The sequence below is a fragment of the Dasypus novemcinctus genome, chromosome 22 (assembly GCF_030445035.2).
Source record: "Dasypus novemcinctus isolate mDasNov1 chromosome 22, mDasNov1.1.hap2, whole genome shotgun sequence".
NCBI lineage: Eukaryota > Metazoa > Chordata > Mammalia > Cingulata > Dasypodidae > Dasypus > Dasypus novemcinctus.
Window position 1 is genome coordinate 49,656,685 of NC_080694.1, and position 26,254 is coordinate 49,682,938.

Below are 26,254 nucleotides of genomic sequence, written 5' to 3' on the forward strand. Positions count from 1 at the left end.
GACGATGGGTATGGGGATAGGCAGGAAGAGATGAGAGGTGGAGGCATCTTTGGGACATGGAGCTGCCCTGGATGGTGCTTCAGAGGTAATCACCGGACATTGTAAATCCTCACAGGGCCCACTAGATGGAATGGAGGAGAGTATGGGCCATGATGTGGACCATTGTCTATGAGGTGCAGAGGTGCCCAAAGATGTACTTACCAAATCCAATGGATGTGTCATGATGATGGGAACGAATGTTGTTGGGGGGGGAGAGGGGGGTGGGGGGGGGTGGGGTTGAATGGGACCTCACATATATATTTTTAATGTAATATTATTACAAAGTCAATAAAAAAAAAAAAAGAACTACATCTGCAATGAATCTCCATATTTTATGAGGATGGGAGAAAAAATTCTGAAGCAGTAAAGATTTGAGCCTACGGACGTTTGGAGAGACATGTGCTTTGTAATTTTGTCTCTTAGTGGTGACCCTAGTTCATTTAGACAGTTCCTAAGCATTAAGATGAACACAAATATGCTATAGGCTGAAACACCGAGGTAATTTGTTTTCCACGAACTTGCCCCAAAAGTGAGAGATATGGGAGTGGATCTGGAAGCTAACTTTATGAACCCATAATTCATTGATCTCCTTCTATGTTTCAAAGACCAAATATTAAAACTAATAGTTTTTTGTCTCCTTTGGCAAAAGCAAAGTTTAGTGTGAAGCAGATGTGATATTTATGGCCAAATTTCATTTACTCTGATAGAATTTTCTGCATACATTTATACCTTAAAAATAGAGAGGAAGAGATACCCTGCATTTTGTAAGAGTTTCATGGGAACCCAACATCATAATTACACTAATTGATATACAACAGACCTTAAGACATGTCTGTTCAATGAAAAAAAGAGTAAAGAAATATGTTACCCTGGGCCTCCTTGACCCGTGTGGAGCTGGCCCATGCGCAGTGCTGATGCGCACAAGGAGTGCCCTGCCAGGCAGGGGTGTCCCCCACGTAGGGGAGCCCCACGCGCAAGGAGTGCGCCCCGTAAGGAGAGCCGCCCAGCACGAAAGAAAGTGCAGCCTGCCCAGGAATGGTGCTGCACACACGGAGAGCTGACACAACAAGATGACGCAACAAAAAGAAACACAGATTCCCGTGCCGCTGACAACAACAGAAGTGGACAAAGAAACAAGACGCAGCAAATAGACACAGAGAACAGACAACCAGGGGAGGGGGGGGGATTAAATAAATAAATAAATCTTTAAAAAAAAAAAGAAAGTAAATGATATGAGCCCCATATTCATCCCAGATACCTTCTTGAAGTTATTTTCCAATCTTTGACAGAGAGAAGTAGGGCCCAACGGCAGAATTTCAGTTTCTTTGGGAAGAAGAAATGGCGATCAGAGTTTGGGTTTGTTAAGAAAACTAGAATTTTAAGCTAATGTGAGAATACTTAACAAAATAAGACGTTTATGAAAAGCAGTTGTTGGGAGGCTAATTGCTGAACAAAGATTTCGAAAGGTTGCAAAATGTTGGGGATATCTTGGAATTCCACCCTAGCAAAGTAAAGAGACCTTGATTAACACTCCAGGATTTGGCTGAGACTTTAGAAAGTCCAGCAGTAATTGCTATTTTCTAGAAGTACTGGCAAAATGGAAAACCACTCATTGGAAAAACTTTAAATCCAAATCTTGACAGACTTGAGGTGATCTGCCAGTAATTTAAATGTCAGTAAAAAAGACAACAGGGAAACGGACTTTGGCCCAGTGGTTAGGGCGTCCGTCTACCACATGGGAGATCCGTGGTTCAAGCCCCGGGCCTCCATGACCCGTGTGGAGCTGGCCCATGTGCAGTGCTGATGCGCGCAAGGAGTGCCATGCCACACAGGGGTGTCCCCCGCGTAGGGGAGCCCCACGCGCAAGGAGTGCACCCATAAGGAGAGCCACCCAGCGCGAAGGAGGGAGCAGCCTGCCGAGGAAGGCACCGCCCACACTTCCCATGCCGTTGACGACAACAGAAGCGGACAAAGAAACAAGACACAGCAAAAAGACACAGAAAACAGACAACCGGGGGAGGGGAGGGGAATTAAATAAATAAATAAATAAATAAAAAATCTTTTAAAAAAAAAGACAACATACATTAGAAAAAATAACATGATTCACAGCCCCTGCACCAGAGCAAACACACAGCCCAGCATAAAATAAAAAAATTTTTAAAAATCAGTAAACATGTGAAGGAGGGAAAAAATACGATAATTCAGAGAAAAGACAGTCTGAAGAAACAGACTAGAAAAGACCCAAATATTGGAGTTAGCATACAAGGACTTCAAAATAATCATGAAAAATAAGTTAAAGAAAAATATAGACAAAAATAGAGAAAAATATGGACCATTTCAGCAAATATTAACTTAGAAATGTGTTAAGTAAACATTCTAGAACTGCAAAATACAATATCTAAAATTAGAACTCATTTGAGGTTGATGTGCTTACCAGAGGACTGGATGCAACAGAAGATAGGTGTGACAGCTTGATGCTGAAGAGACCCCAGAAAATTATGTCCTTAGATCATGTCCTGTGGGTGTGAATCTATTGTAGGTGAGACCTTTTGATTAGATTACTTCAGTTAAAGGCCTTTTGATTACTTTTAGTAGGGCATGATCCAGGGTGGGTCTTAATCCTCTTACTAGACTCCCTTATAAATGTAATGAATTTGAAGAAAGATACAGAGAAAAAGCCACAGAGTCAGAGAAAGCTACAGGGGCTCAGAGAATGTATTAGTCAGCCAAAGGGGTGCTGATGCAAAGTACCAGAAATCTGTGTGTTTTTTTTTAACAAAGGGTATTTATTTGGGGTAAAAGCTTACAGTTACAAGGTCCTAACGATTCCAACTCAAGGTACCATAAGACCTAAAGTCTGTTGCCATGTGTTGACGCAAGATGGCGGGTGATGTCTGCGAGGGTTCAGCCTCCCTCTTTCTCTCAAGGCTCTATGGGCCCAGCTTCTTCTAATCTCAGCTGTAGGCTGGAGGGCTCATTTCTCTTCCCAGGGCTTTCTCAGCACTGCTCAGGGCTCTGGTCTTTTCAGCTGCAAACTATCAGGAGAATTGTTCATCTCTCTTCCCTGGGGCCACAGGATTCTCTTCTGTGTCTATGGAGCTTTTTCTCCTTTCTTGTGTGTCTGCTCTGTGTATCTACTACCGTGTAAGAGTCTGTTTTATCAACTCACCAAGGGGGCGGGGACACAGTCCTGCACACCCTAATGACATGGTTGAATCAAAGCCCTAATCTTGACATAATTTAATAAAGACACCACAGTTGAATCTAATACAATCTAAAGTATCCTGCCCAGAGGAACAGACCAGTTTACAAGCATAATCTCTCATTTTGGAAGTCATAAATAATATCAAATTGCCACAGAGAGGAACCCACAGAAGCTGAGAAATAAAGACACACAACAGGCAGAAGCTGAAAGCCCAGAGGAAAAGGCAGAGACCAGTAGACATCGCCATGTGCCTTCTCATGTGACAGAGCTCATATGACACCTGGTTTCCAGGAAGAGTGTTGCCTCATGATGCCTTGATTTGGACACTTTTCTCAGCTGTGGAACTGAACAATAAATGCCCATTATACAAGCCAACCCATTCCTGGTATTTTGATAGCTTTTAGCTAACTGAAACAACAGGTTACATGAACACAAAGAAAGATTGATAGAAATAACCAAAGTAAAAGCATAGGGTAAGAAAAGAAGGAAAAAAGAGAACAGAGAATACAAGAGATAAGGTTCCTAACAAACAAAAGCTCAGAACCAGATGGCTTCATTGGTGGACTTTACTAAATATTCCAGTAAGAGTTAACATCAATCCACCTCAAACTCTTCTAAAAAATTGAAGAGGAGGGAAGATATTCTAACTCATTCTATGAGGCCAACATTACACTCATATTAAAGCCAGCTAAAGATGCCACAAGGAAACAAAATTACAGACCAATATCTCTTATAAATATAGATGCAAAAATCCTCAACAAAATATTAGCAAACAAATCCAACAGCATATTAACATAATTATACACCATGATCCAAGTGGGATTTAACCCCAGTATATAAATGTGGTTCAACACAAGAAAATCAGCTAATATAATACACCATTTGTTAATAGAATGATGGAAAAAAAAGCCCACATGATCATCTCAATTGACACAGAAAATGCTTTTGAGAAAATCCTGCACACCTCCTTGATAAAAAACACGTAGAAAACTAAGAATAGAAGGAAATTTCCCCAATAAAATAAAGGACATACATGAAAAAATCCACAGCTAACATTATACTCAGTGAGGAAAGACTGAACGCATTTCCTCTAAGATGAGGAATGAACCAAGGATGCCCATTAACACCACCATTTAGTTTAAACAAAAATTAACTCAAAATGGAACAAAGACCTACATATAAGAACTAAAACTATAAACTCCTAGAAGAAAATAAAGAGAAATTTCTTCAGGACCCTGTGTTTAGGCAAGGGTTTTTTTCTTAGACTTTACACCAAAAGCACAAGCAACAACAACAACAAAATAGATAAATGGGACTTCATCAAAATTAAATACTCTCTTATATACAGGAATTCATCATGAAAGTAAAAAGACAAGAAAATGTTCGGAAACCACATATGTAATAAAGGTTTAACACACAGAATATTTAAAGAAAACCTAACACTCAACAATGAAAAGACAAACAACCCAATTAATAATTGGCAATAGACTTGAATAGATGTTTCTCCAAAGAAGACAGACAAATGGCCCACAAGCACATGTAAAGATTCTCAACCTCATTAGCCATTAGGGAAATGCAAATCAAAACTACAATGAGATACTACTTTACACCCATTAGAATGGCTACTATGAAAAAATTAGAAAATAGCAAGTGTTGGAGAGGATGTGAAGAAAGAGAAGCACTCATTCATTGCTGGTGGGAATGTAATATGGTGCAGGCACTGTGGAAAAGCGTTTGGCAGTTCCTCAGAAAGTTAAGTATACAATTACATATGACACGGCAGTCTCACTTCTGGATTTATACCCAAAAGAATTGAAACCAGTGACATGAACAGATATTTGCACACCAATGTTAATAGAGCATTGTTCATAATTGTCAAAAGAAGCAACCATCAACCAATGACTGGATAAACAAAATGTAGTATATATATACAGTGGAATATAATTCAGCCATAAAAAGGAATGAAGTCTTGATGCATGCAACAACATAGATGAACCTTGAAGACATCATGTTGAATGAAATAAGGCAGGGACAAAGGACAAATATTGTATGATCTTACAGATATGAAGTAATTAGAATAAGCAAATTCATAGTCAGAAACTAGAATATCAGTTACCAGGGGCTAGAGTGTGAGGACAGAATTGGGAGTTATGCTTAATTGGTAAGGAGTTTCTGTTTTGGGTTATGGAAAAGTTTGGGTAATGGACAGTGGTAATGATAGCACAACACTGTGAATGTAATTAACACCACAGAGTATATATTTGAATGTGGTAAAAAGCAGAAATTTTAGGTTGTATATATGTTACTAGAATAAAATTTTAAAAAAACCAAAAGACCATACTATACAAACAGTGAACCCTAATGTGAACTATGTAGTATAATTAATAGTATGATTATAATAATATTTTTTCTTCAGTTGTAACAAAGGTAGCACGCTAATGCAAAGTGTTAGTAATAAGGAAAGCTGCATATGTGAGGGAGTATATATGGGAACTCTGTATTTTCTGCATGATTTTCCTGCAAACCTACAACTTTTCTAATAAAAAAAGAGAGAGAAAGGATATGATTAAATGATCTAATATATATGCTATTTGAGAGGAAATAAGATACTTTCCCTCCAGGGAAAAGAAAGAGAATAAAATAGAAGAAATATTTAAGGGAATAATACTAATATTATTTTCCAAATATGATGAATGACATAAATTAACATACTAGACAGCCAACTGAGATACTCAAAAGTCTACACTTTAGTATGAAGAGCCACACCTTAGAGTAAGGCCAGCTCTAAACCCATCTGAAACTAAATCCAGACAAGATCTGAATGGAGAGAGTTTGCAAGGTGAATCTTGCCATATAGTGAGAATTGGGAAACGCCTCCACAGTTCTGCCCTAATAAGACATAAAACTAATCCCTCACAAGCCTAAAGTGATTAGACAGTAATTGAACTTTCACCTAGAACAACAACAAAAAAATGAACACTCTTCAGAGAAACATAACAAAATCCAAAGTCTTTAAAATATATCATTCCCAAGGGCCATTTACAATAAAAAATTACTAGATATGCCAAGAAATAGGTAATTTGATCCATATTAGGGGAAAAAAGAGCAATGAATAGAATCAACCCTGAGATGGTCCAGATGTTAGATTCAGCAAAGACTTTAAAGCAGCCATATAATTATGGCCAAAGAAATAAAGAAAAATTTGGTCTTAATGAGTCAACAGATAAGGAATCCAAGCAAAGAAAACTTTTTAAAACTGAAAATTCCATTACAGAAATGTATAATAATTGAAATTTTTTAAATCACTTGATGGATTTAATGCAGATTGGAGATTGCAGAAGGAAGTATGAGTTGATCTGTTGAGCAATAAAAATTGCCAGCCTAAAAAACAGAAAAAGGTTTCAAGGAAAAGATGCACAAAGCCTCAGGGACCTGAAGGACAATATTAAAGAGTTTAATACAGGCAAAAGTGAATTCTCAGAAGGAGAATTAAACCCAAAAAAATTACTGGCAGAGATAATGATAAAGAGACCTGAATCAGCTAAGCAACCCACAGAGCATCACATTGGTCCTCTACATTGATGACATCATGCTAATTCGACCAAATGAGTAAGAAGTGGCTATTATATTGAAAGCCTTGGTAATACATATGTCCTCCAGAGAGAGAGAGAAACCCTACGAATATTCAAGAACCAGCCCCATCAGTAAAACTTTTAGGTATCCCCTCCAAAGGAAAGGATGAATTACTGTATCTTCCACCTCCTACCACAAAAAGAAAGCATAATGCCTGGTAGGCCTCTTCAGGTCCTAGAGGCAGATATTCCCTATCTGGGAATATTTCTCTGGCCCATATTACAGGTAGGATGAAGAGCTACCAGCTTTTCTTGGGGTCAAAGCAGGAAAGAGATTTATACCAAGCCTGAGTGTGATGTACTAGGGCCATACACACTGGAAGGCCCTGTGTTATTAAAGGTATTAGGTGTGGGAAACAATGTGATGTGGAGTTTAATAAGAAGTCCTCCTAGAAGAAGTACAACCTAGATCACCAGAGTTCTGGAGCAAAGCGATGCCAACAGTAGCAGACAGCAATATACCTTTTGAAACAATAGCTCCTTGCCAGCTTCTGGCCCCTGGTAGAAATGGGGTACTTGACCATAGGACACCAAATGACCGTGCAACCACAGCTCTGCTTCATGAGGTGGGTTGTGTCATAACCACCAAGCTCTAAGATTCAACAGGCCCAGCAGCAATTCATCATAAGATAGAGCTGCTACTTTCATAATTGAGCACGAGCAGGACCAGAGGGCACGAGCAAGCTGCAAAACAGGCAGAGGCAAGGGACTCTCAGCAAATGGAGCCACGGTCTTGGTGATATAGTCCTTGGGATCAAGCCATACCTGAAGCCTGCCCTGCATCTGGACTTTTGATTTACAGGAGGCAAAAATTACTTTTTACTATTTAAGTCAGCATGACTTAGCATTTTTCTTACTTGCAACCAAAATCATTCTAGCTTATACAATGAAGAAAACTGACATTAACATGTTGGTGGTTGTATTAGTCAGCCAAAGGGGTGCTGATGCAAAGTACCAGAAGTCTGCTGGCTTTTATAAAGGGTATTTATTTGGGGGTAATATCTTACCATCCCAAGGCTGCAGAAAGTCCAACTCAAGGTGCCACAAGAGGTACCTTCTCACCAAAGTCAGCTGCACGTGTTGAAGCAAGATGGTGGGCGACCTCTGCTGGATCTCAACCTTCCCCTCTGGGCTTCCTTTCCTCTGAGGCTTCATGGGTCCAGCTTCTCCCAGATCTCAGCTGTAGGCTGGCATAGGGCTTGTCTCGTAGGGCTTCCCCTCTCTCCTGGCATAGGGCTTGTTTTTTCTGGGCCTTCTATATCAGTCTAAGCTGTTCAGGTCTCTTCCCAAAGTTAACAGCAAACTATCTGGCAAATGGCTCATCTCTCCCCGGGGCCCCAAGATTAAAAACAACAGAGCTCTCTCGCTTCCCGTGTGTCTTCTTGAGTGCGTGTCCATTTTATATCAGGCCCAATAAGGGGGCAGGGACTCAGCGTGAGTCACGCTCTCTGACACTCTCTGACGTAGTCAAATCTAAAAGCCTAATCTTAACAGGTAATCCAATCAAGACATCTCAGCAGAATCCAGTGCAATCAAAGGGTATCACACATGCCCAGAGGAATCGATCCATTTACAAACACAATCTTTCTCTTTTTGGGATTCATAAAATAATCTCAAACTATCACAGTGGTAGAATTAAAATCTGATATTACCCTTTGGGGGACAATTCAACAATATGTACCAAAAGATAAATATGGGTACACCATTCAATCTAATATATAAACTTATAAGATTCATTCAATAAATATTTAAGCATGTACTACATGCCAAACATTATTTTAGCAATCAGGGGGAATAGCAGTGAATGAAAAAAGTTCTTGCCTTATGGAGCCAGTCTTAGGAAATAATAAAGTGTAAAAATATTTACCTACAAAAGTATTTAATTTCAGAACTCTTTATAATAGGGAATGATTGGGAATAAAATAAATGCCCAACAAAGGGGAATTGTTTAAATCAATTTGGGAGCATTGGCGTGACAAAATGTTATGTAAGCATTCAAAATGAACTGTAGAGAATAATTAATGATACTTAAAAATATTCACCACATCTCGTTAGGTGACGAAAACTGATGGTTAAAGAGAATATAGAGTATAGCTCACGTTTGTACATTTATATGTGTATATTTATGTACAAGAAAAGTCTGGAATTAGATTCTATGACATGTTAATTGTTATTCTGAGGGGTAGAACTGTGGGTGATTTTGAACTTCTTCTTTGCACATCATTATGCTTTTCCATAATTTTTGCTATCATGAACATGGCTTTCTTCTGATACCAGAGAAAATAGCAATCTAAAAAATATACTCTCAAGTAGTTTAAATTAAAAAGTAAATAAATAACGCTAGTGTATTAACACTGAGATGTCTCTTAAATCCAAGGTGACCCTCTATACACATCATCAAATAATGGGTCAGGCGCGCATCCTCCACTCTAGGGCACGTCTGCTCGTGGAAAGCCGCTGGGTTTTTCTAACCCCAGTTGTACTTTTTAATGGGGGAAACTGAACACGGTCCTGAAGCTGCTTAACAACTGCCTGGGCTATACCCTCGCTCTCTTGCCTTGGAATCCAAGGCTACTTCCACCAAACCATACCCTCTGCCCAGCACCCAGGCCACACCATTGGAAGGACTCTGTCAGCAGGAGTCATTCAATACATTTGGAGAGTATCATCAGCTCCCTAAAAATAACTGGGCAGCCCTGGGCCTCAGCGTTGAAACACTTAAAACCAAAGTACACCCTGAGTTTAAAATAAGATGAGGCGCCCGGTGGGTTTTAAACATTTGCTATTTTCTTCTTTGCCGTTCAGACTGATATGATAGACTTGAAAGTGTGTGTATGCTTAGAGCCACTTCTACATGGGCAGAGTGAAAATGCTGGCAGAGGGAAGTGAGCGGCGAACTTTCTCCCCCCACCCCCATCCCTATATTAACACCACTCTCCCTTCTGTTTTCTGGACGTTTGATGTCAGAGAGGCATTATGACTTTCACAACTTACAGTTACAAATTTCCACTTCACTTTACTTACCAGCTTAGATGTGCTTTAATGCGGCATGAATAGAATTCTCTGGAGGTGAACTGACTCCATTTACGACTGCCAATTCTTCCCCGCCCTAAAATAGCAGCATAGCCTATTACACACATTCGTTATCTGTTACTAAGAACTATCAACCCACCCAGAGAAACAGAAATACAGCTGGTCCTGGGACTTCTCAAAAGGCCAGAAAACCAGTTGTTTTTTCCATGAGAATGCTCACAAAGAGTCTCAAAAGAAGGCTTCCAAACAAAAGACTTCTCCAAACACATTATTTTTGGTTTGCCCAAAATGGGTGCTTTTCGTAAATTCTCTGCAAGAAGGTAGTGCTAATCAGGAAAGTATTTTTTCCCCATCCTTCTTGTATTTTTTCTCCATCTTCTTGTAGGTCGATATCATTTAGATATCTAATATTTTCAGTGAATATTCCTTTGGTGCCAACTATGTGCATGATTCTGCGCAAGCTCAAGCGACCTATGCAGGAGATCCAACCATGCTTAAGCGCCTATCCCTGCCCTCGGGTGGCTTCCACGAGCCAGAGAAGGGCTTCTCTACCTTCGTGAAATAGTACTTTTTCAAAATTCTTCTAAAAGTCTGTAACCCTGGAGTTGATTTCCATGATTAATTTAAGGGGTGGGGGCAGAAAAAGAAAATAGATAAATGAATGTGAATCTTAGAGATCGTCTGGTCCTGCCCTTAATAGCCAGATAAAGATTTTGGACAAAGTGGACTGAAAGTAATAAAATAATATTGATGCAGCCATGGAGTAAGAACCAAGAGTTCAGGACCATCCACATGTACTAATTTCGATATGACAGGTTTGGAACCTTTTTATCACTTTTAAAGTATTTTATGGCTTTCTTTCCAAAGTCGCACACATCTGTGTCTATGAATACACACGTATTCCTCTTGTATATTAATCGTGGGTAATAGAACTATTTGGTACTTTATAAGCTTGAAACTTTGAATGGATCTGGCCATCGTAACTGTGTCACCTTTCGGCAGATGTCGCAAAACCCACCGTGAGGTCCAGGATACCTAGCTCAGTGCCTGCCTGAGGTGGCAGTCCAGAAAGGCTCCTTGAGCTGAACTGCAGGTGGATCATGGCTTCTATTTAAATAGGTTTGGAAGAGAAGGGATCTCCATCCCTCTCAACTTTCACTCTCAATGAACCACAGAACAACCAGAGTTCCTGGTAATCTGTGCTATCTTTGGGATTTTAAATTAGCAAAAAGCCATACATCATTTAATACAAAATGAAACAAAGTCCCCAAGGAAGCTATTAATCTTCACTGTTGGCTTGAAAGGGTTGCACAGGGTTGGGGAAGGCCGGCTACATTATTTTCTCTGGGGCAATGGCAGGGAAGCATCTTATTTCCAGAAGCTGAGTTGGATGGTGCACAAATCCCAATCTGGGATTGGAATTTCCTTGTAGACCTCTCCACTTTACTTAGTGAGCATCCAAGCCACTGGCTACACTCCCAGATACACGCCTTCCCTGATATTATCACAACTCCCCTCCCATGTGTGCGCCCTCTAGGAGGTAAGACAGCCAGAGTCCCCTTTGTCTTCAAGGCTTCTCCCAAGCAGCTCCCCCTCACCAGGTTTTTGCCTGAGCCTCATCTAAGTACAGTAATTCTCAAGTGACACTGCAAGATAGATGTTGAATATTAAAGGCACGCCTCCTCTGTTTCACTGCCTGCTCTGTTTTCCTAATTTTTAAAAATTGCCTTTCATCATACCAGCACACCGGGTCCCTCTCTGCAATTTATTTAAGCAATGAGATGTTTACAATTTCACTTTCTGGCTCTCATGTGCTTGTAAACTACTTTCTTTTTCTTCCATCTGATTCTATGTATATATATATATATAAGCTTTAGATAGATTTCCCATTTCTCCCTTTCTCCCATTGGGGTTCACATGTAAAAAAACAGATGACCCCCAAAGGTCAACCTCATGCAGAAAGCAGTAAGATGAAAAATGGGAGTTTAACATTTTGCACAAGAACGTTTGCATTCACGTGAGCTGCTGCAAATGCAACATGGCTCACCCTCTCGGGCTGACAGCAACCGCCTCCAAATGTCCCGAGCCGTGCCCCAGCGCCGTGCCCCAGCGCCGGCTCCAGAAAAAGAAAGAAGCATGTGCCTCTCTCGCAGGTTAATGTAACTGCTTTGAAGAGAATAAAAGGTGCGGCTCAGGGGCGACTAACGTTCAGACTCCAGAGAACATGCCTGGCGAAGTGACTTAAAAGCAAATCCTGCGTCAACAGGGGGGGATGAAACATTCAGCTCGCATTAAATATTTTCATTCAAACCTCAAAAATGACTGAGTGATTTTAGGGCCCAACTGAATGCACTCTCGGTAAAAAAGAAGTTGCCAAATGCAGGAAGGCTGGTATAAAAATAAATGTAAACAGGATGCACTAACCTCGGGTCTATTCTACCAAGGCCTTAGAGGGCTGCTGGTAGACACCACGGTTATGTAACAAGTTGATTTAAAAAATTACACCCTGGAGCCCACGTGGCTCAAGCGGTTGAGCACCTGCTTCCCACCTGGGAGGTTCCATGGGCCTCCTAGAAACAAAAACAAAAGCAAACAAAGAAAGAAAAAAAAACTCAGGGGAGCCCATGTGGTTGAGCTCTGGCTTCCCACATGCGAGGTCCCAGGTTCAATTCCCTGGTACCTCAAAAAAAAAAAAAATTACACCCTTTACAGTTACATCCAAATAGAGTAAGCCATTAAACATTCTTGCAATTCAAATAGAAGAGTTAATTTTTTGCTTAGGAAAAAAGGGGGGAGAGAGAGAGAAAACTTGTGATGAGAAATCTGTACCACTCTTCCCGAAAAACTAAGGAAGGAAACACACATCGGGTGTGGGGTCTCGAGAACTAACTTGCGGTGCTCTGCAACAGCAGGCGGTGCCTGATAGGCATCGGTATCTAGGGTTACTTGGTTTGGCTAGTCGTGAGCAATTAAAACTAATGGTTCCCCAAGCACACGCACGCTCTAGACTTTTCTCCCTTTCCTTTGCGTCTGGCTCTAGCCCTCTGGTTCCACTCAGCGCTGACCCTTTGGGGTCAAGGAAGGTTGCGGGCCCTCCTGCTCGCTCCCCAGACCCCCGAGTACCCAGCTCGGGTACTGCATTGGCCCGCGGACGCCTGCGGGGGGGAACCCGCTCCTGCGTGCACCGCCCCGGGCCTCGGCGCCCGCAGCCCGCCTGTCCCCGACCCCGAGACCGGCGCGCACAGGGCTCGCGGCGTGGCCTATTGGCGAGCGACGCAGCTCCCTCCTCGGGCGCAGCCCCCAGCGCTCCGGGTCGGCGCGAGGGCCCCGCGGGGCCCCCAGGATCGTGCAGGCGACGCGGACAGCAGGGTCACCCCCCCTCCCGGCGCCCGGCCCGGCCCCAGCGCCGGCTGCCCAGCGCCGCGCCGCGCCGGGGAGAAGCAGCTGTTCCCAACAGCTGGGGGGCGGCGGCGCGGAGCGCCCCAGGTGCAGCCGCGGCCAATCGCAGGCGTCCGGCCCGCCCCCTCCCCAGCCCGGCGCCGACCCCCGGCCCGCGGGGGAAGGGAGCAGAGAGGTGCGGCGCCGCGCTCCGCACTCGGCTTCCAGCGCCCGCGGCGGGAGCGGCAGCATCGAAGCCGCGCGGGCCCCCGCGCCGTGTCCCCCGCGCGCCCACCTCCGCGCCCGGACGCTCTCGCCGCAGGCCCTCTCCACGCCGCCCCCGCGACACCCAAACTACCTCCACCCGCACCCCCTTCCCCTCCGGAGGACCACCGCCTCGCTCTCCAGTCTCGGCCTCCCCGCGCGCTGCGTGGAGAGCGCTCCCGCGTGCTCTAGAGCCCGAGCCTACCCCAGACCGGCCGGGGCCCCCGGACGGTGACCGGCAGGGGGGGCGGGCGGAGAGAGCCCAGCCCAGCCGCGGGGGCCGCCGGCGACTTCGGCCGCCGCGCGCCGCGTGCCCTCGGCCGCCCCGCGCCGCCCGCCCCCGCCGCGCCGCCCGCGCCCCCGGGCTCGCCCTCGGCCCCCGCCAGGGCGCGCGGGAGGAGGCGGCGCCGCCGCTGCCCGAGCCGCAGCCGCAGCCGGAGCCCGAGCCGCGGCGCGGGCGCGAAGATGCACACCACGCAGAAGGACACCACGTACACCAAGATCTTCGTCGGGGGGCTGCCCTACCACACCACCGACGCCAGCCTGCGCAAGTACTTCGAGGTCTTCGGCGACATCGAGGAGGCGGTGGTCATCACCGACCGGCAGACGGGCAAGTCGCGGGGCTACGGATTTGTAAGTTGCGTGGACCGGGGTGGGGGGGGGGGGAGCGAGAGAAAGGCGGGCGGGGAGCGCTCGGTCGCGGGGCTCGGGGCTCGGCGTGGGACCCCGAGAGGAGCCCGGCGGGCGTGAGCGGCGCCCCCGGAACGGAAACTTTGCGGCTCGGAGCCGGGGTAGGGAGGGCCGGTGCGGGCCTCGCCGGCTCCCCAGGGGGACGGGGGTATGGGGGGGTGGGGTGCAGTGATGGGGGAGGGGCGGGGCCGGATGGGAGAGGAGAATGGTCCTGACCGCTGGATTTGGGGGGTGCGGGGGGTCGAGGCCGAGGAACCGCAGCCCCTCGGAATTGCCTTGCCCGGCCGGAGGCCGGTGCGCCCGAGCGCTGTCGCTTTGTGAAAATGCGTGTGCCTTCTGGCGCTCCGGCTGCGGCCGCGAGAGGACGCCCCGGGGGGTCTGGGGCTCTAACCCTCCCCCCACCTCCCTTTTTTTTAACTGCAAAGGTAGGTTTTAAAAAAAAAAAAAGATGATCCCGTGGCGCTTTGCCTAACTGAAACAGCTTCCTGGAGACTTAGGCTGGCCAAGTGAGCTGCCGAGGAGCAGCGAGCCCCGAGGAGGACAATAGCTATTGTCGTGGGGGAGTGTTTGCGGGTGGCCGCGCACCGGGCAGATGTAAAGCTTCACTTATATTGAAGCAAACAGTGCACTTTCGGCAGGGTGGAAACCTGGGGGGGGGGGGGGGGGGGGGGACGCGGGAGAATGGAGGGAGGATCTGGAAGAGTTCCCAGACAGAATTCAGGCTTCCAAATCTCTGGTAGGCCCTACTGACACCCTTAAGACTTCAGGTAGTGGTGTTTCTTTTCCTTTTTTCTCCTTTTCTTTTCTTTTCTTTTTTTCTTTTTTCTCCCTTCCTTCCTCTCACTTTCTCTTTCTCCCTCCCTTCCTTCCTTCCTCCCTCCCTTCCTCTCTCTTCCTTTCTCCCTCCTTCCTTCCCTCTCTCCCTTCCTTCCTCTTTCTCGTCCTCTCTTTTCTTTCTCCCTTCTTTCCTTCCTTCCTCTCCTCCTTCTTCCCTTCCTTCCATCAAAGTAAGATCCAGCAAAAGACAGAAAAAGGAAAAGTTTGAGAACCCTTCAGCTTTGTCACGAGTGACATCTCTCCAGCTTGGCTCTCGGTTGCCTTCAGGGCTAATGTAGAGCGTTGTGTGTGTGTATATGTGTATGTGTGTGTGTGTGTGTGTTGCTAAGGTCACCATGGCTGACCGGGCAGCTGCTGACCGGGCCTGCAAGGATCCCAACCCCATCATCGATGGCAGGAAGGCCAATGTGAACCTGGCATACCTGGGGGCAAAACCAAGGATCATGCAACCAGGTGAGAAATGCCTCTGGCGCCCCTCCACTTCTGGATAGAATGACTGCCCAACTCACATGCCCTTGGCCCCTGGAGAACCTGTCCACGTGTTCGGTAAACTTGAACCACGGTTGGTTATTCTCCCCAGGCATTAAAGATAAATGGGAGCTGTAGGCACATCTATCACAACTTCACGTGCACCTGGGCAGGCAGGTGTATCGTGTGTAAAAATAGGTCCCGAGGTCCTGGACAGTTTGGACAAACCCAGGTTTGGGCTTGACTCATCTGTTTTCTAAATGATATACAGTCATAGTCCTCTCTCCTCTCTCCATTTTCCAAATTTTAATCACGTGTGGATAATTCACATTTGTCATCTGCAGCTTGGTGATCCCTCCTTAGTGATATCTCTCCTTTTACCACCCATTGCCCTGTGCTCAGAGCTGGTGATCTGACTTGAGCACTGACTGGGTGGGGGTGAAGTCCACATGGGAAAGCTTTAACATAAAGTGATAGAATCTTAGAAATGAAGAAATAAGAGCTGTCCCCTAGTCAAGGACCCTCCGGTGACAGATGAAGAAACTTATGCTTAGAGATGAGAAATCGTTTCCTGCAAAGTCATGTTGCTATTAGCGACAAGAGGGGGCAGCATTTTGTCTATGTGAAAACGTGAAACTTTGGATTATTTACAAGATTGCGCTTTGTATTAGGACAAATAATTGAGCATTCGTTACTGAGCCAGTACAATATTTCCCTTGGGTAGGCACTTTTATTTGTTTGATTAAATCATGCACTCTTCACTCTGTCCTCCCATCTGAAGGTTGGAAAAGGGGTTGACACTTCCATCCAAAATTTTAAAAGCAACTGGGTTGTCAAGAAAGTGAGTGCGTGAGCAAAGTATTCATCAGCCTAAATTACTACTCGTATTTGTCTGTGTCATCATGTGTATGTATTATCCAGAAAGGGCAGAAAGGAGATTTTGTTTTTGGAAATTTTAGTACTATAAACTGTAAAGTCCATAATCTTCCAGAGCGTTGTCCAAAGTTAATTTTCCAAATTACAAAGCCTTTTTATTGATGGTGATTCAGGATTAGAGGGATGCTTTTGACATGTAACTTTATTGTTGAGTCCTACTGCTCTTGGTTTCATTTCACAAGAATTATTATTCCCTTAGAATTGTTCCAAGGTCCTGGTGTATGTCAACTCAACTTCCTAGTTTTTTGGTTTTTTGTTTTTTTATTAAGTACTGGGGAGTGAACCTAGAACCTTGTACATGGGAAGCAGGCAATCACTGAGCTACATCTGCTCCCCAGTGAGAGTTGGTTTTCTCATTTGTTTGTTTTTAGGAGGTACCAAGGATCAAACCTGGGACCTTGTGTATGGGAAGCAGGTGCTCAACTACTTGAGCTACATCCACTCTGCCCAGTTCTTTCTTTTAAAGTTTCCATTATTAGCCTATTAAAATCTTTATTTTGAGTCAGTGATAGCTCTGACATTTAAAAAAAATACATATGCATTATTTTCTCCAAAGTGTCAAAAAAAGTGGTTGACTTTCTAGGTATAAGCAGCAATTGCCTTTTATATGTAGCAGTCATAAGTGTCTGGTCCTGTGCAAATAAAGGATGTGCTCTGTTCTGTTGTTAGGATTTGCCTTCGGTGTTCAACAGCTTCATCCAGCCCTTATACAAAGACCTTTTGGGTAAGTCAGTGCAACCAGCCCTCCCCAAGTGCAAAATAACAATCCTTTGTTAACCTGCCTCTTTGTTGTATAAAGACGAGATTATCGAGCCACAGAATGTTCCTGGTTATACCTATTTATACGTTTGTGTATTTTTAATGCTGATACTATAAATATTTTTAGATGAGTCAAGTTTTGTGACCAAGTACGCAGCTTCTATAACAAATTTTGAGCTTATGATTAACAAAACCAAACCAAAATACCAGGTATGACTTGTGTACAACACGATCGTGCCCCAGCACCGTCTCTCCTGTTCACCTTTACTCAATTTTATTTGTCTCTTTCTAACCTGACAGGGCTCGTTTACAGTTAAGCTAACTGATGAGAAGGATACGATGATAAGAGGTGGAATAGTTCTGTTTGGAATTAAACTCTGTAACCAGTAGACTCAGACACACGAGCGCAGATGGTGATTAACGATGCATGGACGTTGCTGCTGTTTTTATTTGTCACAATAGTCACTAGATCTCCGTGTGCTTTATTTTATTTATTACAGTAATGAAGTGGTGTTGATAGCTAAACTGTGTGCTTTTTACTGAATTGAAAAGAGCTGTAGTGACAGTGTTTTCTTCTCCTCGGGGAAGGGGCTCTTTGTGGTTTGGATTTTGGTGGTGGTGAGAAGTGTTGACTTTTGACTTTGCCATGGGAAGCAAAGGGCCCTTTTTTTTTTTTCCTTGCTTTTAAGCTGTAGCCTGTGACTTCCATTTAACCGTATTTTTTTTTGTAGTGAGTGCTAAATTGTGTGATTCCTTTCTGTTAGAATACAGATTCACTGCTTGCATGTCCTAAGTTTCTGTTTCACTGGGGAGTTCTCTGGGAATGGGGTTCTTTTTTTTCCAAGTGTATCCACTTTTAGGCCTTCAGATTTAAAGGGTCCGCTCCTCTCATCAGAGTTCATTAACACTCAGCCAGTTTTGGGGGTAGTGTGGCGCTTTCACTTTCCAGACCTAACTCAAGCGAAGCGCCTGTTGGTATTGGTGTTAATCTCTGGGTCTAGTGATGAAAAACTTTCCTTATCTGAGCTGCCCATTTCCCTCCCTCTGGTTTATGATGGGGGTGAGGATATGAACTACCTCCTAAATTTATTCTGAACACTAGAGTCCCTTTTGGCTCTCTTCTGCCTGGTCCACACCCCTGTCACTCTAACACTGGGGAGATCAGCTTCCCTTTGAAGCGCTCTAGCTGCTCAAAGAGTGTTTTATCCTCAGCAAGAGCTGCTTCTCTAGGTGAGCACCTCCACCCCTACATGTGTAATCTGGAATTTTAAAATCTGGCTACATACATGGACATACATCCTGTGTGTCTCCAAGAATAGACTAAAGAAGGTAATCATAATCTGACTTGGAAGAGCCAAGTTGTATTTTCCATGAACGCCTTTTTATCACTCCGCTTTTGACCTATCAGTGCCTCTCTCTTACTGCCAATTCTCCAGAGAGGAGACTCTTGTGTCAGACCTGCTTTCCTATTTCCATCGCTATTTATCAGAGCCCCATCCAACCAACCTGGACAGTGGTAACGAATAGTGGAATAATGGGTCCAGCTACTTCTGTGGGGTCCCCCCCACCCCCATTGATCTAGACTGGCTATTTAAAATGGATTTAGGGAGAACAAATCTTAAGAAGTGATGGTGAGCTTAGTCCTGATCTCACACTCATAATCTTGCAACAGTTACAGAAGTAAATCAATCAACAGGTATTAGCATGTGTTTGTCTTTTACCGTGCTGTGGGGTAATGCAAAATGAGGAAATTGCCCTTGAGCTTGCGATTTAGCTAACACAAACCAGTCCGTTCCTTGGTATTATATCAAGGACAAAAGGAATTCAGAAGAGCAAGAAAATAGACAGGCTGGAGGAGTTGGAAAAGGCTTTTTTGGAGAAGGTAGCCTTGAGCCAAAGGTATGTCCTAGACAGGTAAAAGAGAGAATAGACACAGGGATGGGATGGATGGGGTGAAGATAGGACAGGGTGAGAGTATGCAAAGTCACAAAAGAGAAAAGAAATCTGTACATGGAAAAATCAGCCTGTTGATAGCGGATCTTGAAAGCCAGACATAGAAACTTGGACTAGTTGAGGTGGTCCTTGAAGATCATTGAGAAAGAAAGTGAGAACAACCCGGGTAAAATGTGTCACGTGGGAATTTTATATCCAGGGTGTTTTGATGGCAACCTTTTGTTTTTCATCTTTTCTATTATTAGCGTCTTTGTAAGGGATGGCGATTATCACTGTTTGCATAAATTGTTTGAACTTGAGATTCTTATTAGAAATAGATGGCATTCCAGATGGAACAAGCAAGCCATCTCTTTCTTTTTGAAGGGCTTCTCAACACTGCTCTAATCCCCAGAGTCTGTACCTAACAAATCACACCTGGTCATCCTAAATTCTATTTGAATGCCACATGTTCTTATTTTAGCCTGTAAAGTAGCCTGAGAATTTTTTTTTTTTTATCTTATTTGAGTTGTTTGAAATTCTAGCAACTGAACCACGTTTTATGTGGTCCTTAAATGGCTCCCAGATTACTCTTGGCCTTTAAATCTTAGCCTGAAGGAATTTCTGATGGAACACAGTGAGCAGATATATAGAAGCTTGATGATTTGCTGAACAATATCTTCAAAACACTTTGTGCTTGAAAGAAGTCTTTATTGAAAACTTGGAGACTGGGAATCCGTGCGTAGAAAGTTCTAGGCCAGTTTAGATCAAGTTGAAATGACACATAAGCATTCATTTGGTCCACCTTTAACTGCTGAGTTTCGGGGTAGGTGTGATAACACTCTACTAAAGGGAGGCCAGGAGCAACAGTTTCTCAATTCACTTGCCTGGTACTGACAAAGGATTTACTATCTTACATAATTTAATTCCCACAGTAATTCTTTGATGAAGGCATTATTAATATCCTTTCCAAAAGTGAAAAGAACTGAGATGCTAGCACCCAAAAGGGCCGTCCATGTGGCCGCAGATAAAGCGAGAGTGACAACTAGTTGGCGAGATCCAGAAAGTCCTCGTGAAAGGGGTAGAATTGACACTGAGGGAGGGTGGGGAACTCATTTATGGAGTACCTTCTGAATTCATCATTGCAGGCACCTCACACAGACTATTTTGTGTAATGCACATCAACTCAGGGTTGAAAATTTTAGGCCCATTCCAAGAGATGAGAAAGCAATTTCCTGAAGTCCTACAGGAAGTCTGAGCTAAGATGGATGGGATTTGGATTTCAGCAGGCAGGAGGAGAGTAAGGATTGGCATCCCCTGGCAGAGGCATGGCATGAACCAACGGTAAGGGACCTTGGAAAAGTGTGGCATGTTCAGAAAACGTGAAGGGTTCCAGTTGACTTTGGTTCAGGCAATACTGGGAAAGTAACCTGCAGCCAAAGCATAACAGGCCTGGAATGCCAAGGAATTTGCATTTACTTGGATATGTTGTGAAGGGCCACATACTACTTTGAGCAAACAAATGAGATGAGGCCCCTGTCAGCAGTTTCTGCGATAGACTGGAAGGGGGAACCATTTAGAATGCTGCTTCAAAAGTCACAGAGGGAAGTCAGAGGGCTGAGAAGAGGTGGGAAGAAAAGGAAAAGGTGGTGAATCTTGTTTGAAAATTGCCCCAAGTCTCTGCTTTGCTCTTACCATTTTCTAACACGAGGCATGTTTGTTCTATGATTAATTGGGGGAAAGGACATTGGTAGGCATCTAGTGGAAGGGAGATTCCCATATCTCCTTAATAGGTTCTTTAGACAATTAAAGGAACTCATTGGAGAGGAATTGCTTCGGAAGTGCCACTTTACCCTTTAATTCAGTTCTGCCTTCCTTCCGGAACTGTTTTAGGTTCTCCGTGATCGTCTGGGTTTCTCCTTTTGCTGTGCCTTAAAGGGCTCTTGGTTGTCGTTTGTCTTAAAAACGTCTTCCTACGCTTGCCCAGACTTCATAGAGAATTCGCATATCCCAGGGAACTTTGCACTTTCATTGGTTGGCATTATCAAATCAAAAAACTATTTCTGGATGGAAAGTAAATGCAGAGACAGGAGTCCTCAAAGCAACCTCTGCTTAATGTTTAATGCATTCTTCTCTCTCTCTCTCTTATACACACACAGGCACACACACACACATTCACTATTTTATCCTGCCTTTTTTGCAGGATAAACTTATTTCGATCAACCCCTTTATTCAAATACAGGAACGTAGCAATGGCTGTGCTCTCCCCTGGAACTTTGGAGAGTCCAAGGGGTTAATGTTTCAGTATCTGTGAGAGTCATACTGGCTGGCCTGTGCAGCTGATAGTTGTTTTGCTTTGGCCTTATAAAGACATTTTACCCGTTGGAAACCCTTGTCGCATGACAGGATCAAAAATAGCCCGGCCTGCAGCCCCTGCTGTCCATCACCACATGTAAACTGGCAGGAGAGTGGGCTCACTTAGCAGTGTCCGCACATTGTGGACGGGACAGCCTGCAGGGGCAGAGTTGCATAAAGCCACACCTGTTTCTATGGGGCAACAGGTCACCTGACCTGCAGAAGAATTTCAAGTGTGCACCACCGTGCGTCTGGTTTCTGACAAGCAGCTAGGAACGTCTGAGTGTCCTCAGAAACACTTGATGACATCGTTCTTCCTGGCACTGGGAAAGATGGACAAGTCTAGTAAAATTCGGTGTATTTTTATCACTGGGGTCAAAGGTCACTGCCCTCTGCAATAAATTCCTCTTTTCCGTGGATGTTCATTAAGGAGTGTTTTCGGTAAAACTCTGAAGAGGCCAAGCAAAATCTGTGTTTTCAGAATCTCATGGTGAAGCTCGCTGTTCTCAGTTCTTTTAAACTTAAAGATTGTTACTTGGGTTTGTCCTTCTCATAAGTTTTTGGACTTTGCCAACAGCCGGATGGCATTTTAGCGTCATATTTTTAGACATGTAGGAGTGTTTGATGGAGATTATTTTAGAGACAGCTGAAAATAAATCAGATATTCATGGTAGTGTTTTAAATGGGCAGTAGTGAATCGTGTGAGAGATAACTGAGGTGCATGGGTTTTTTGTTAAATACCTCTTGTGGTTTATTTTTTTAACCAAATTAACTTTTAAGTAAGATCATTGGAGTCTGTCTTGTATGTGGTCTGTGAATGTATTTTTTAAAAAGGTATTTGATTGTACTTCACTTTCTTGAACTTTTGTAAGAGAATACATGATAGAACTGATTTGTACAGACTATCTAATAGGACAGTTAAAACAGATACGCTGATCGGTTTTTATTTGGAGAATAATGCAGTCAGTGGATTGCAATTAAAAAGTTTCCTGATTCATATTACTATATAAACCTTTGAAGTTTATATTCATTCAGAAATACTTAGTTATATTTCCTTGTCCTTTGATTTTCCCTCAACCTCATCGTTTCCACAAAATCCCTTCTGTCTGTCTTGCATAGAGATAAACACGCTGGCTGACCCTCAGTTGCCTGATAGTCAAACAGGTTTGATTGACCGTTGTGTCCTTTATGAATTTTATGGAAAAAGAAAGAAAGAAAAAAAGTGTGCTGCACATCTCGTTGGGAATGTTAATAGCCTTTCTGTGGTTTCCCACACAGTCTCTTGTGACCGAGTGAGCTGCACTACAGTCCGTTTGAGAAGTGTGATTCTGCTGTGTTTACCACACTTGTGAACCTTTAAACTCCTTTTTTTATTTTGTCGCCTGCTTTTTTATTATTATTATTATTTTTTTTAATAAGGATGACTGAGGTTGCAGAGAGATTAATGTGTGCCGAGTCTGCATAGCAATTTCAAGTAGGGTTGCCATGATAATAATAAGCCGCTGAGAAATCATTTAAATCAAATAACTGTTGCCGTGTTTTACGTTTCAACAAACTGGCCATCGGCCCGCAGCATTAAAGGATCACAAATTACCTTCTCAGTCCTGCCTTCACTGCCCAGACCTGTTCTATTTGCTAAGCATTTGCCTTTGACGAACTCATCACAAACTTTGCTAAAGTCTTCATCAGTTAAGTATTTATTAAATATCTCTTAACACGCATAGCCCTCGTGAGCCACGATTTATTTTCCACACTCTCAATCATTGACATTTAATAGTTCCAAATAACCAGAAATGAAAATTCTTGCAGGGAGTGCTTCGTGATATGTTCGCTGGTGAAGTCATTCTCGGGCATTCCCTGACTTTGGCTACCGCCAGAGGACCACTAGAAAGTCGATATCGTGGCAACCCTATGCTCATAATAACCACTAAATTTGAGTTTGTTGGATCTCTGAACAACGTGGCCTACAGCTCGGCGCTACCCCCTGCCTGACTTTGTTTTCCGTCTCTCGACAGGATACCTGCCCACTATGTCTATCCGCAGGCTTTCGTGCAGCCCGGGGTTGTGATCCCACACGTCCAGCCGACAGCAGCTGCTGCCTCCACCGCACCGTACATAGATTACACGGGAGCGGCATATGCACAATACTCCGCAGCGGCCGCTGCTGCAGCCGCGGCCGCCGCGTACGACCAGTACCCCTATGCAGCCTCTCCAGCTGCTGCGGGATATGTCACCGCTGGCGGCTACGGCTATGCTGTCCAGCAGCCACTCACCGCGGCAGCGCCTGGGACAGCTGCGGCTGCGGCTGCAGCTGCAGCTGCCGCTGCAGCCTTTGGCCAGTATCAGCCGCAGCAGCTGCAAACAGACCGAATGCAATAGACCAGCCATCTGATCAAAGTTGAATTGTTTTCTCTCCCCCCACCCCCCATTTCCCAAGTTTTAATAGATAATAAGAGTTAACGTGGACTTTTAAAAAAAAAAAGAGGCTATACTATTGCAAAGCAGTTTTTTTTTTTTTGTTTTTTTTTGTTTTGGTTAAACTCCAATAGTGTTCATAGACTAGAAAGAGGTGAGAATGAGGGGAGTGGGCGCAGTTTGGGAACTCAATTCCAAAGACTCTGAGTAAACGAAAGTCCCCTGCCAAAGGATGGCAGGAAATAATGGAACTTCACTTTTATAATGGGATTTTTATTTGTGCTCTTTTTATAGTATCAGGGAAGCAAACTGCCTTTTACAAGTTAGAAAATGCAATTTGAATCTAGTTGAACCAGGGAAAAACAGAGTGAGCAATATGTAGCTTGAATTACATTTAAAAGCAGATTTTTTAAAGCAAAATGTTGAAAGCACTGATTGTCATTTCTAGCAGTCACTATGGCCTGTAGAACTTTCTCAAGTACGAAGGTAATGTTCTCACTGTCTCAAAAATGGGCATCGAACAATCAATCTAGGAGCATGGCAGTGGGTAAAATGGTGGACAGGCACCAAAGCTATTTTCTCATCTGTCCTCCGGGTGAGCTGAACTCTGGAGCAAGTGATGTGGAATTAATGGGTGCAACAGCTGTACAGACAATCAATAACACACACAGTTCTGGAAAGAACACATCACTTGTGCTTGTTTGATGAGCTTGTCACATTCTAATCCCTCTCCCCATCCTGTTTCAATTTTGGGAAACTTGTATCTGCTGGTGTCAGCAATTCTGATTCTGAAATAGGATCAGGCTTTTACTCTAACAGCCTTCTCTTTCTATTTATTGTGTCGACTCGTGGCTTATGAATAAAGGCAGGCAAAGTTTGCAGACTCTAAACCCTTAAGAACTGTCTTGAGGACATTTATTTTTTTCCCCCTTTTTAAATAATTTTACACTTTTTAGTATCTATTTCAGAGTCATATTTAAAGCTATTTATTAGTGAATACAGTCCATGAGACATCAAGGTTACTGAGATTACAATTCTTCAGAGGTTAATGATAATGTGGTTTATACTGTGCCTTAATAGTAATGCTATTTAAGATATTTATTTTTGAGTTTTACTATGCTGCACTCTAAAGAAAGGAACTTTAGATGTGACACTGTAAAATTATGTATTCATCTCATGGCATAAATTATTTAGTAGGTCTAGATGTAGCATATTAAATATTAACCTATTCAACTAAAGATGTTGACTTGGATTTATTTAATTTCATATGTGCACTGTATAAGAGAGAACTCTTACATTAACACATTTTAGTTAATTTCTAGTTTTTAGTTTTTTTTAAAGAGGATATATTGCTAGTTTCATGCTTCCTCCTCTGATTTTTGCTCGTGCAGGTCTCATTGGTAATTCATTAGTCTAACACTATTCTTATGTAGTTTCTAAATGCTGCTTTCCATTTTTCTTCTGAAACTGAATACTTGCAATTTTTATTCTTAAACTAAATTGAATACTATTTTACACTGTATTGGATTTTTATACTTGAACAATTTCATACAAGGGAAGACAGGTTAGCCTTTTTATGGACTTTCTCCATTATCACTGGATTTACTTTAAGTATTCCCATACTAGACAGTGTTATGTAATGTAGACTTGACTCTCCTGTGCAAATTATTTATTCATTGTGTATATTGCTTTATAAAACATTTCAGATCTTCTACTCACTTGTATTAAACATAATTTTTAAAAAGTCTTGTATTGATTGTTTCTTATTAGATAGTGAAAATGAATGATTTCTCATTTTAACTAGAATAGCCATTATTTCCATGTTGCCCTTTTCATGCACATAAAGCTGCTCAGATGCCATTTTTATGCCTCTTAAGTATATTTCATTGGCTTGGAGTCTTTATGGTGTTTAGCAAATAATACAGAGTATTCCCCAACAGTAAAGAACTATCCATGTCACTGAAATGTGGTTAACTGAAGAATGCTTGAAAGAAATGGGCTGGTGAGAGAGCACCTGTCAATCAGCAGATGGAATAGCACAGTGATACTGGGATCCCGTAAAGTGAGACTTGGAGGCAGACTTGACCACTTCCCAGCAATGTGGACTGAAGCAAATTACTTTTTGTAATTTGGGGGTAAGGTTTTCATGAGATGGTTTCTCATCTATAATATTGGGACAGTAAAACCTGTCTCATGTAGTTATTTAAAATAAAGTGCATAAACTACATCACACACAGCCTAATGTTAGTAAGCATTCAATAAACAATCACTGTTCTGTACTGAAAGTTAGCCAAAGCAGAAGGCACCCGTTGGG

General features: G+C 43.3%; 1 protein-coding gene across 1 annotated transcript; it reads left to right on the forward strand.

The window, feature by feature from the left end:
• The first annotated feature begins 13,930 nt into the window (after positions 1-13,930).
• Positions 13,931-25,684, forward strand: RBM24 (RNA binding motif protein 24). Its single transcript, XM_058285268.1, has 4 exons — positions 13,931-14,184; positions 15,408-15,531; positions 17,152-17,206; positions 23,541-25,684. Exons 1-4 carry the CDS (start codon positions 14,017-14,019, stop codon positions 23,902-23,904), a joined length of 711 nt encoding a protein of 236 aa, XP_058141251.1. The 5' UTR covers positions 13,931-14,016; the 3' UTR covers positions 23,905-25,684.
• The last annotated feature ends 570 nt before the right edge of the window (positions 25,685-26,254 follow it).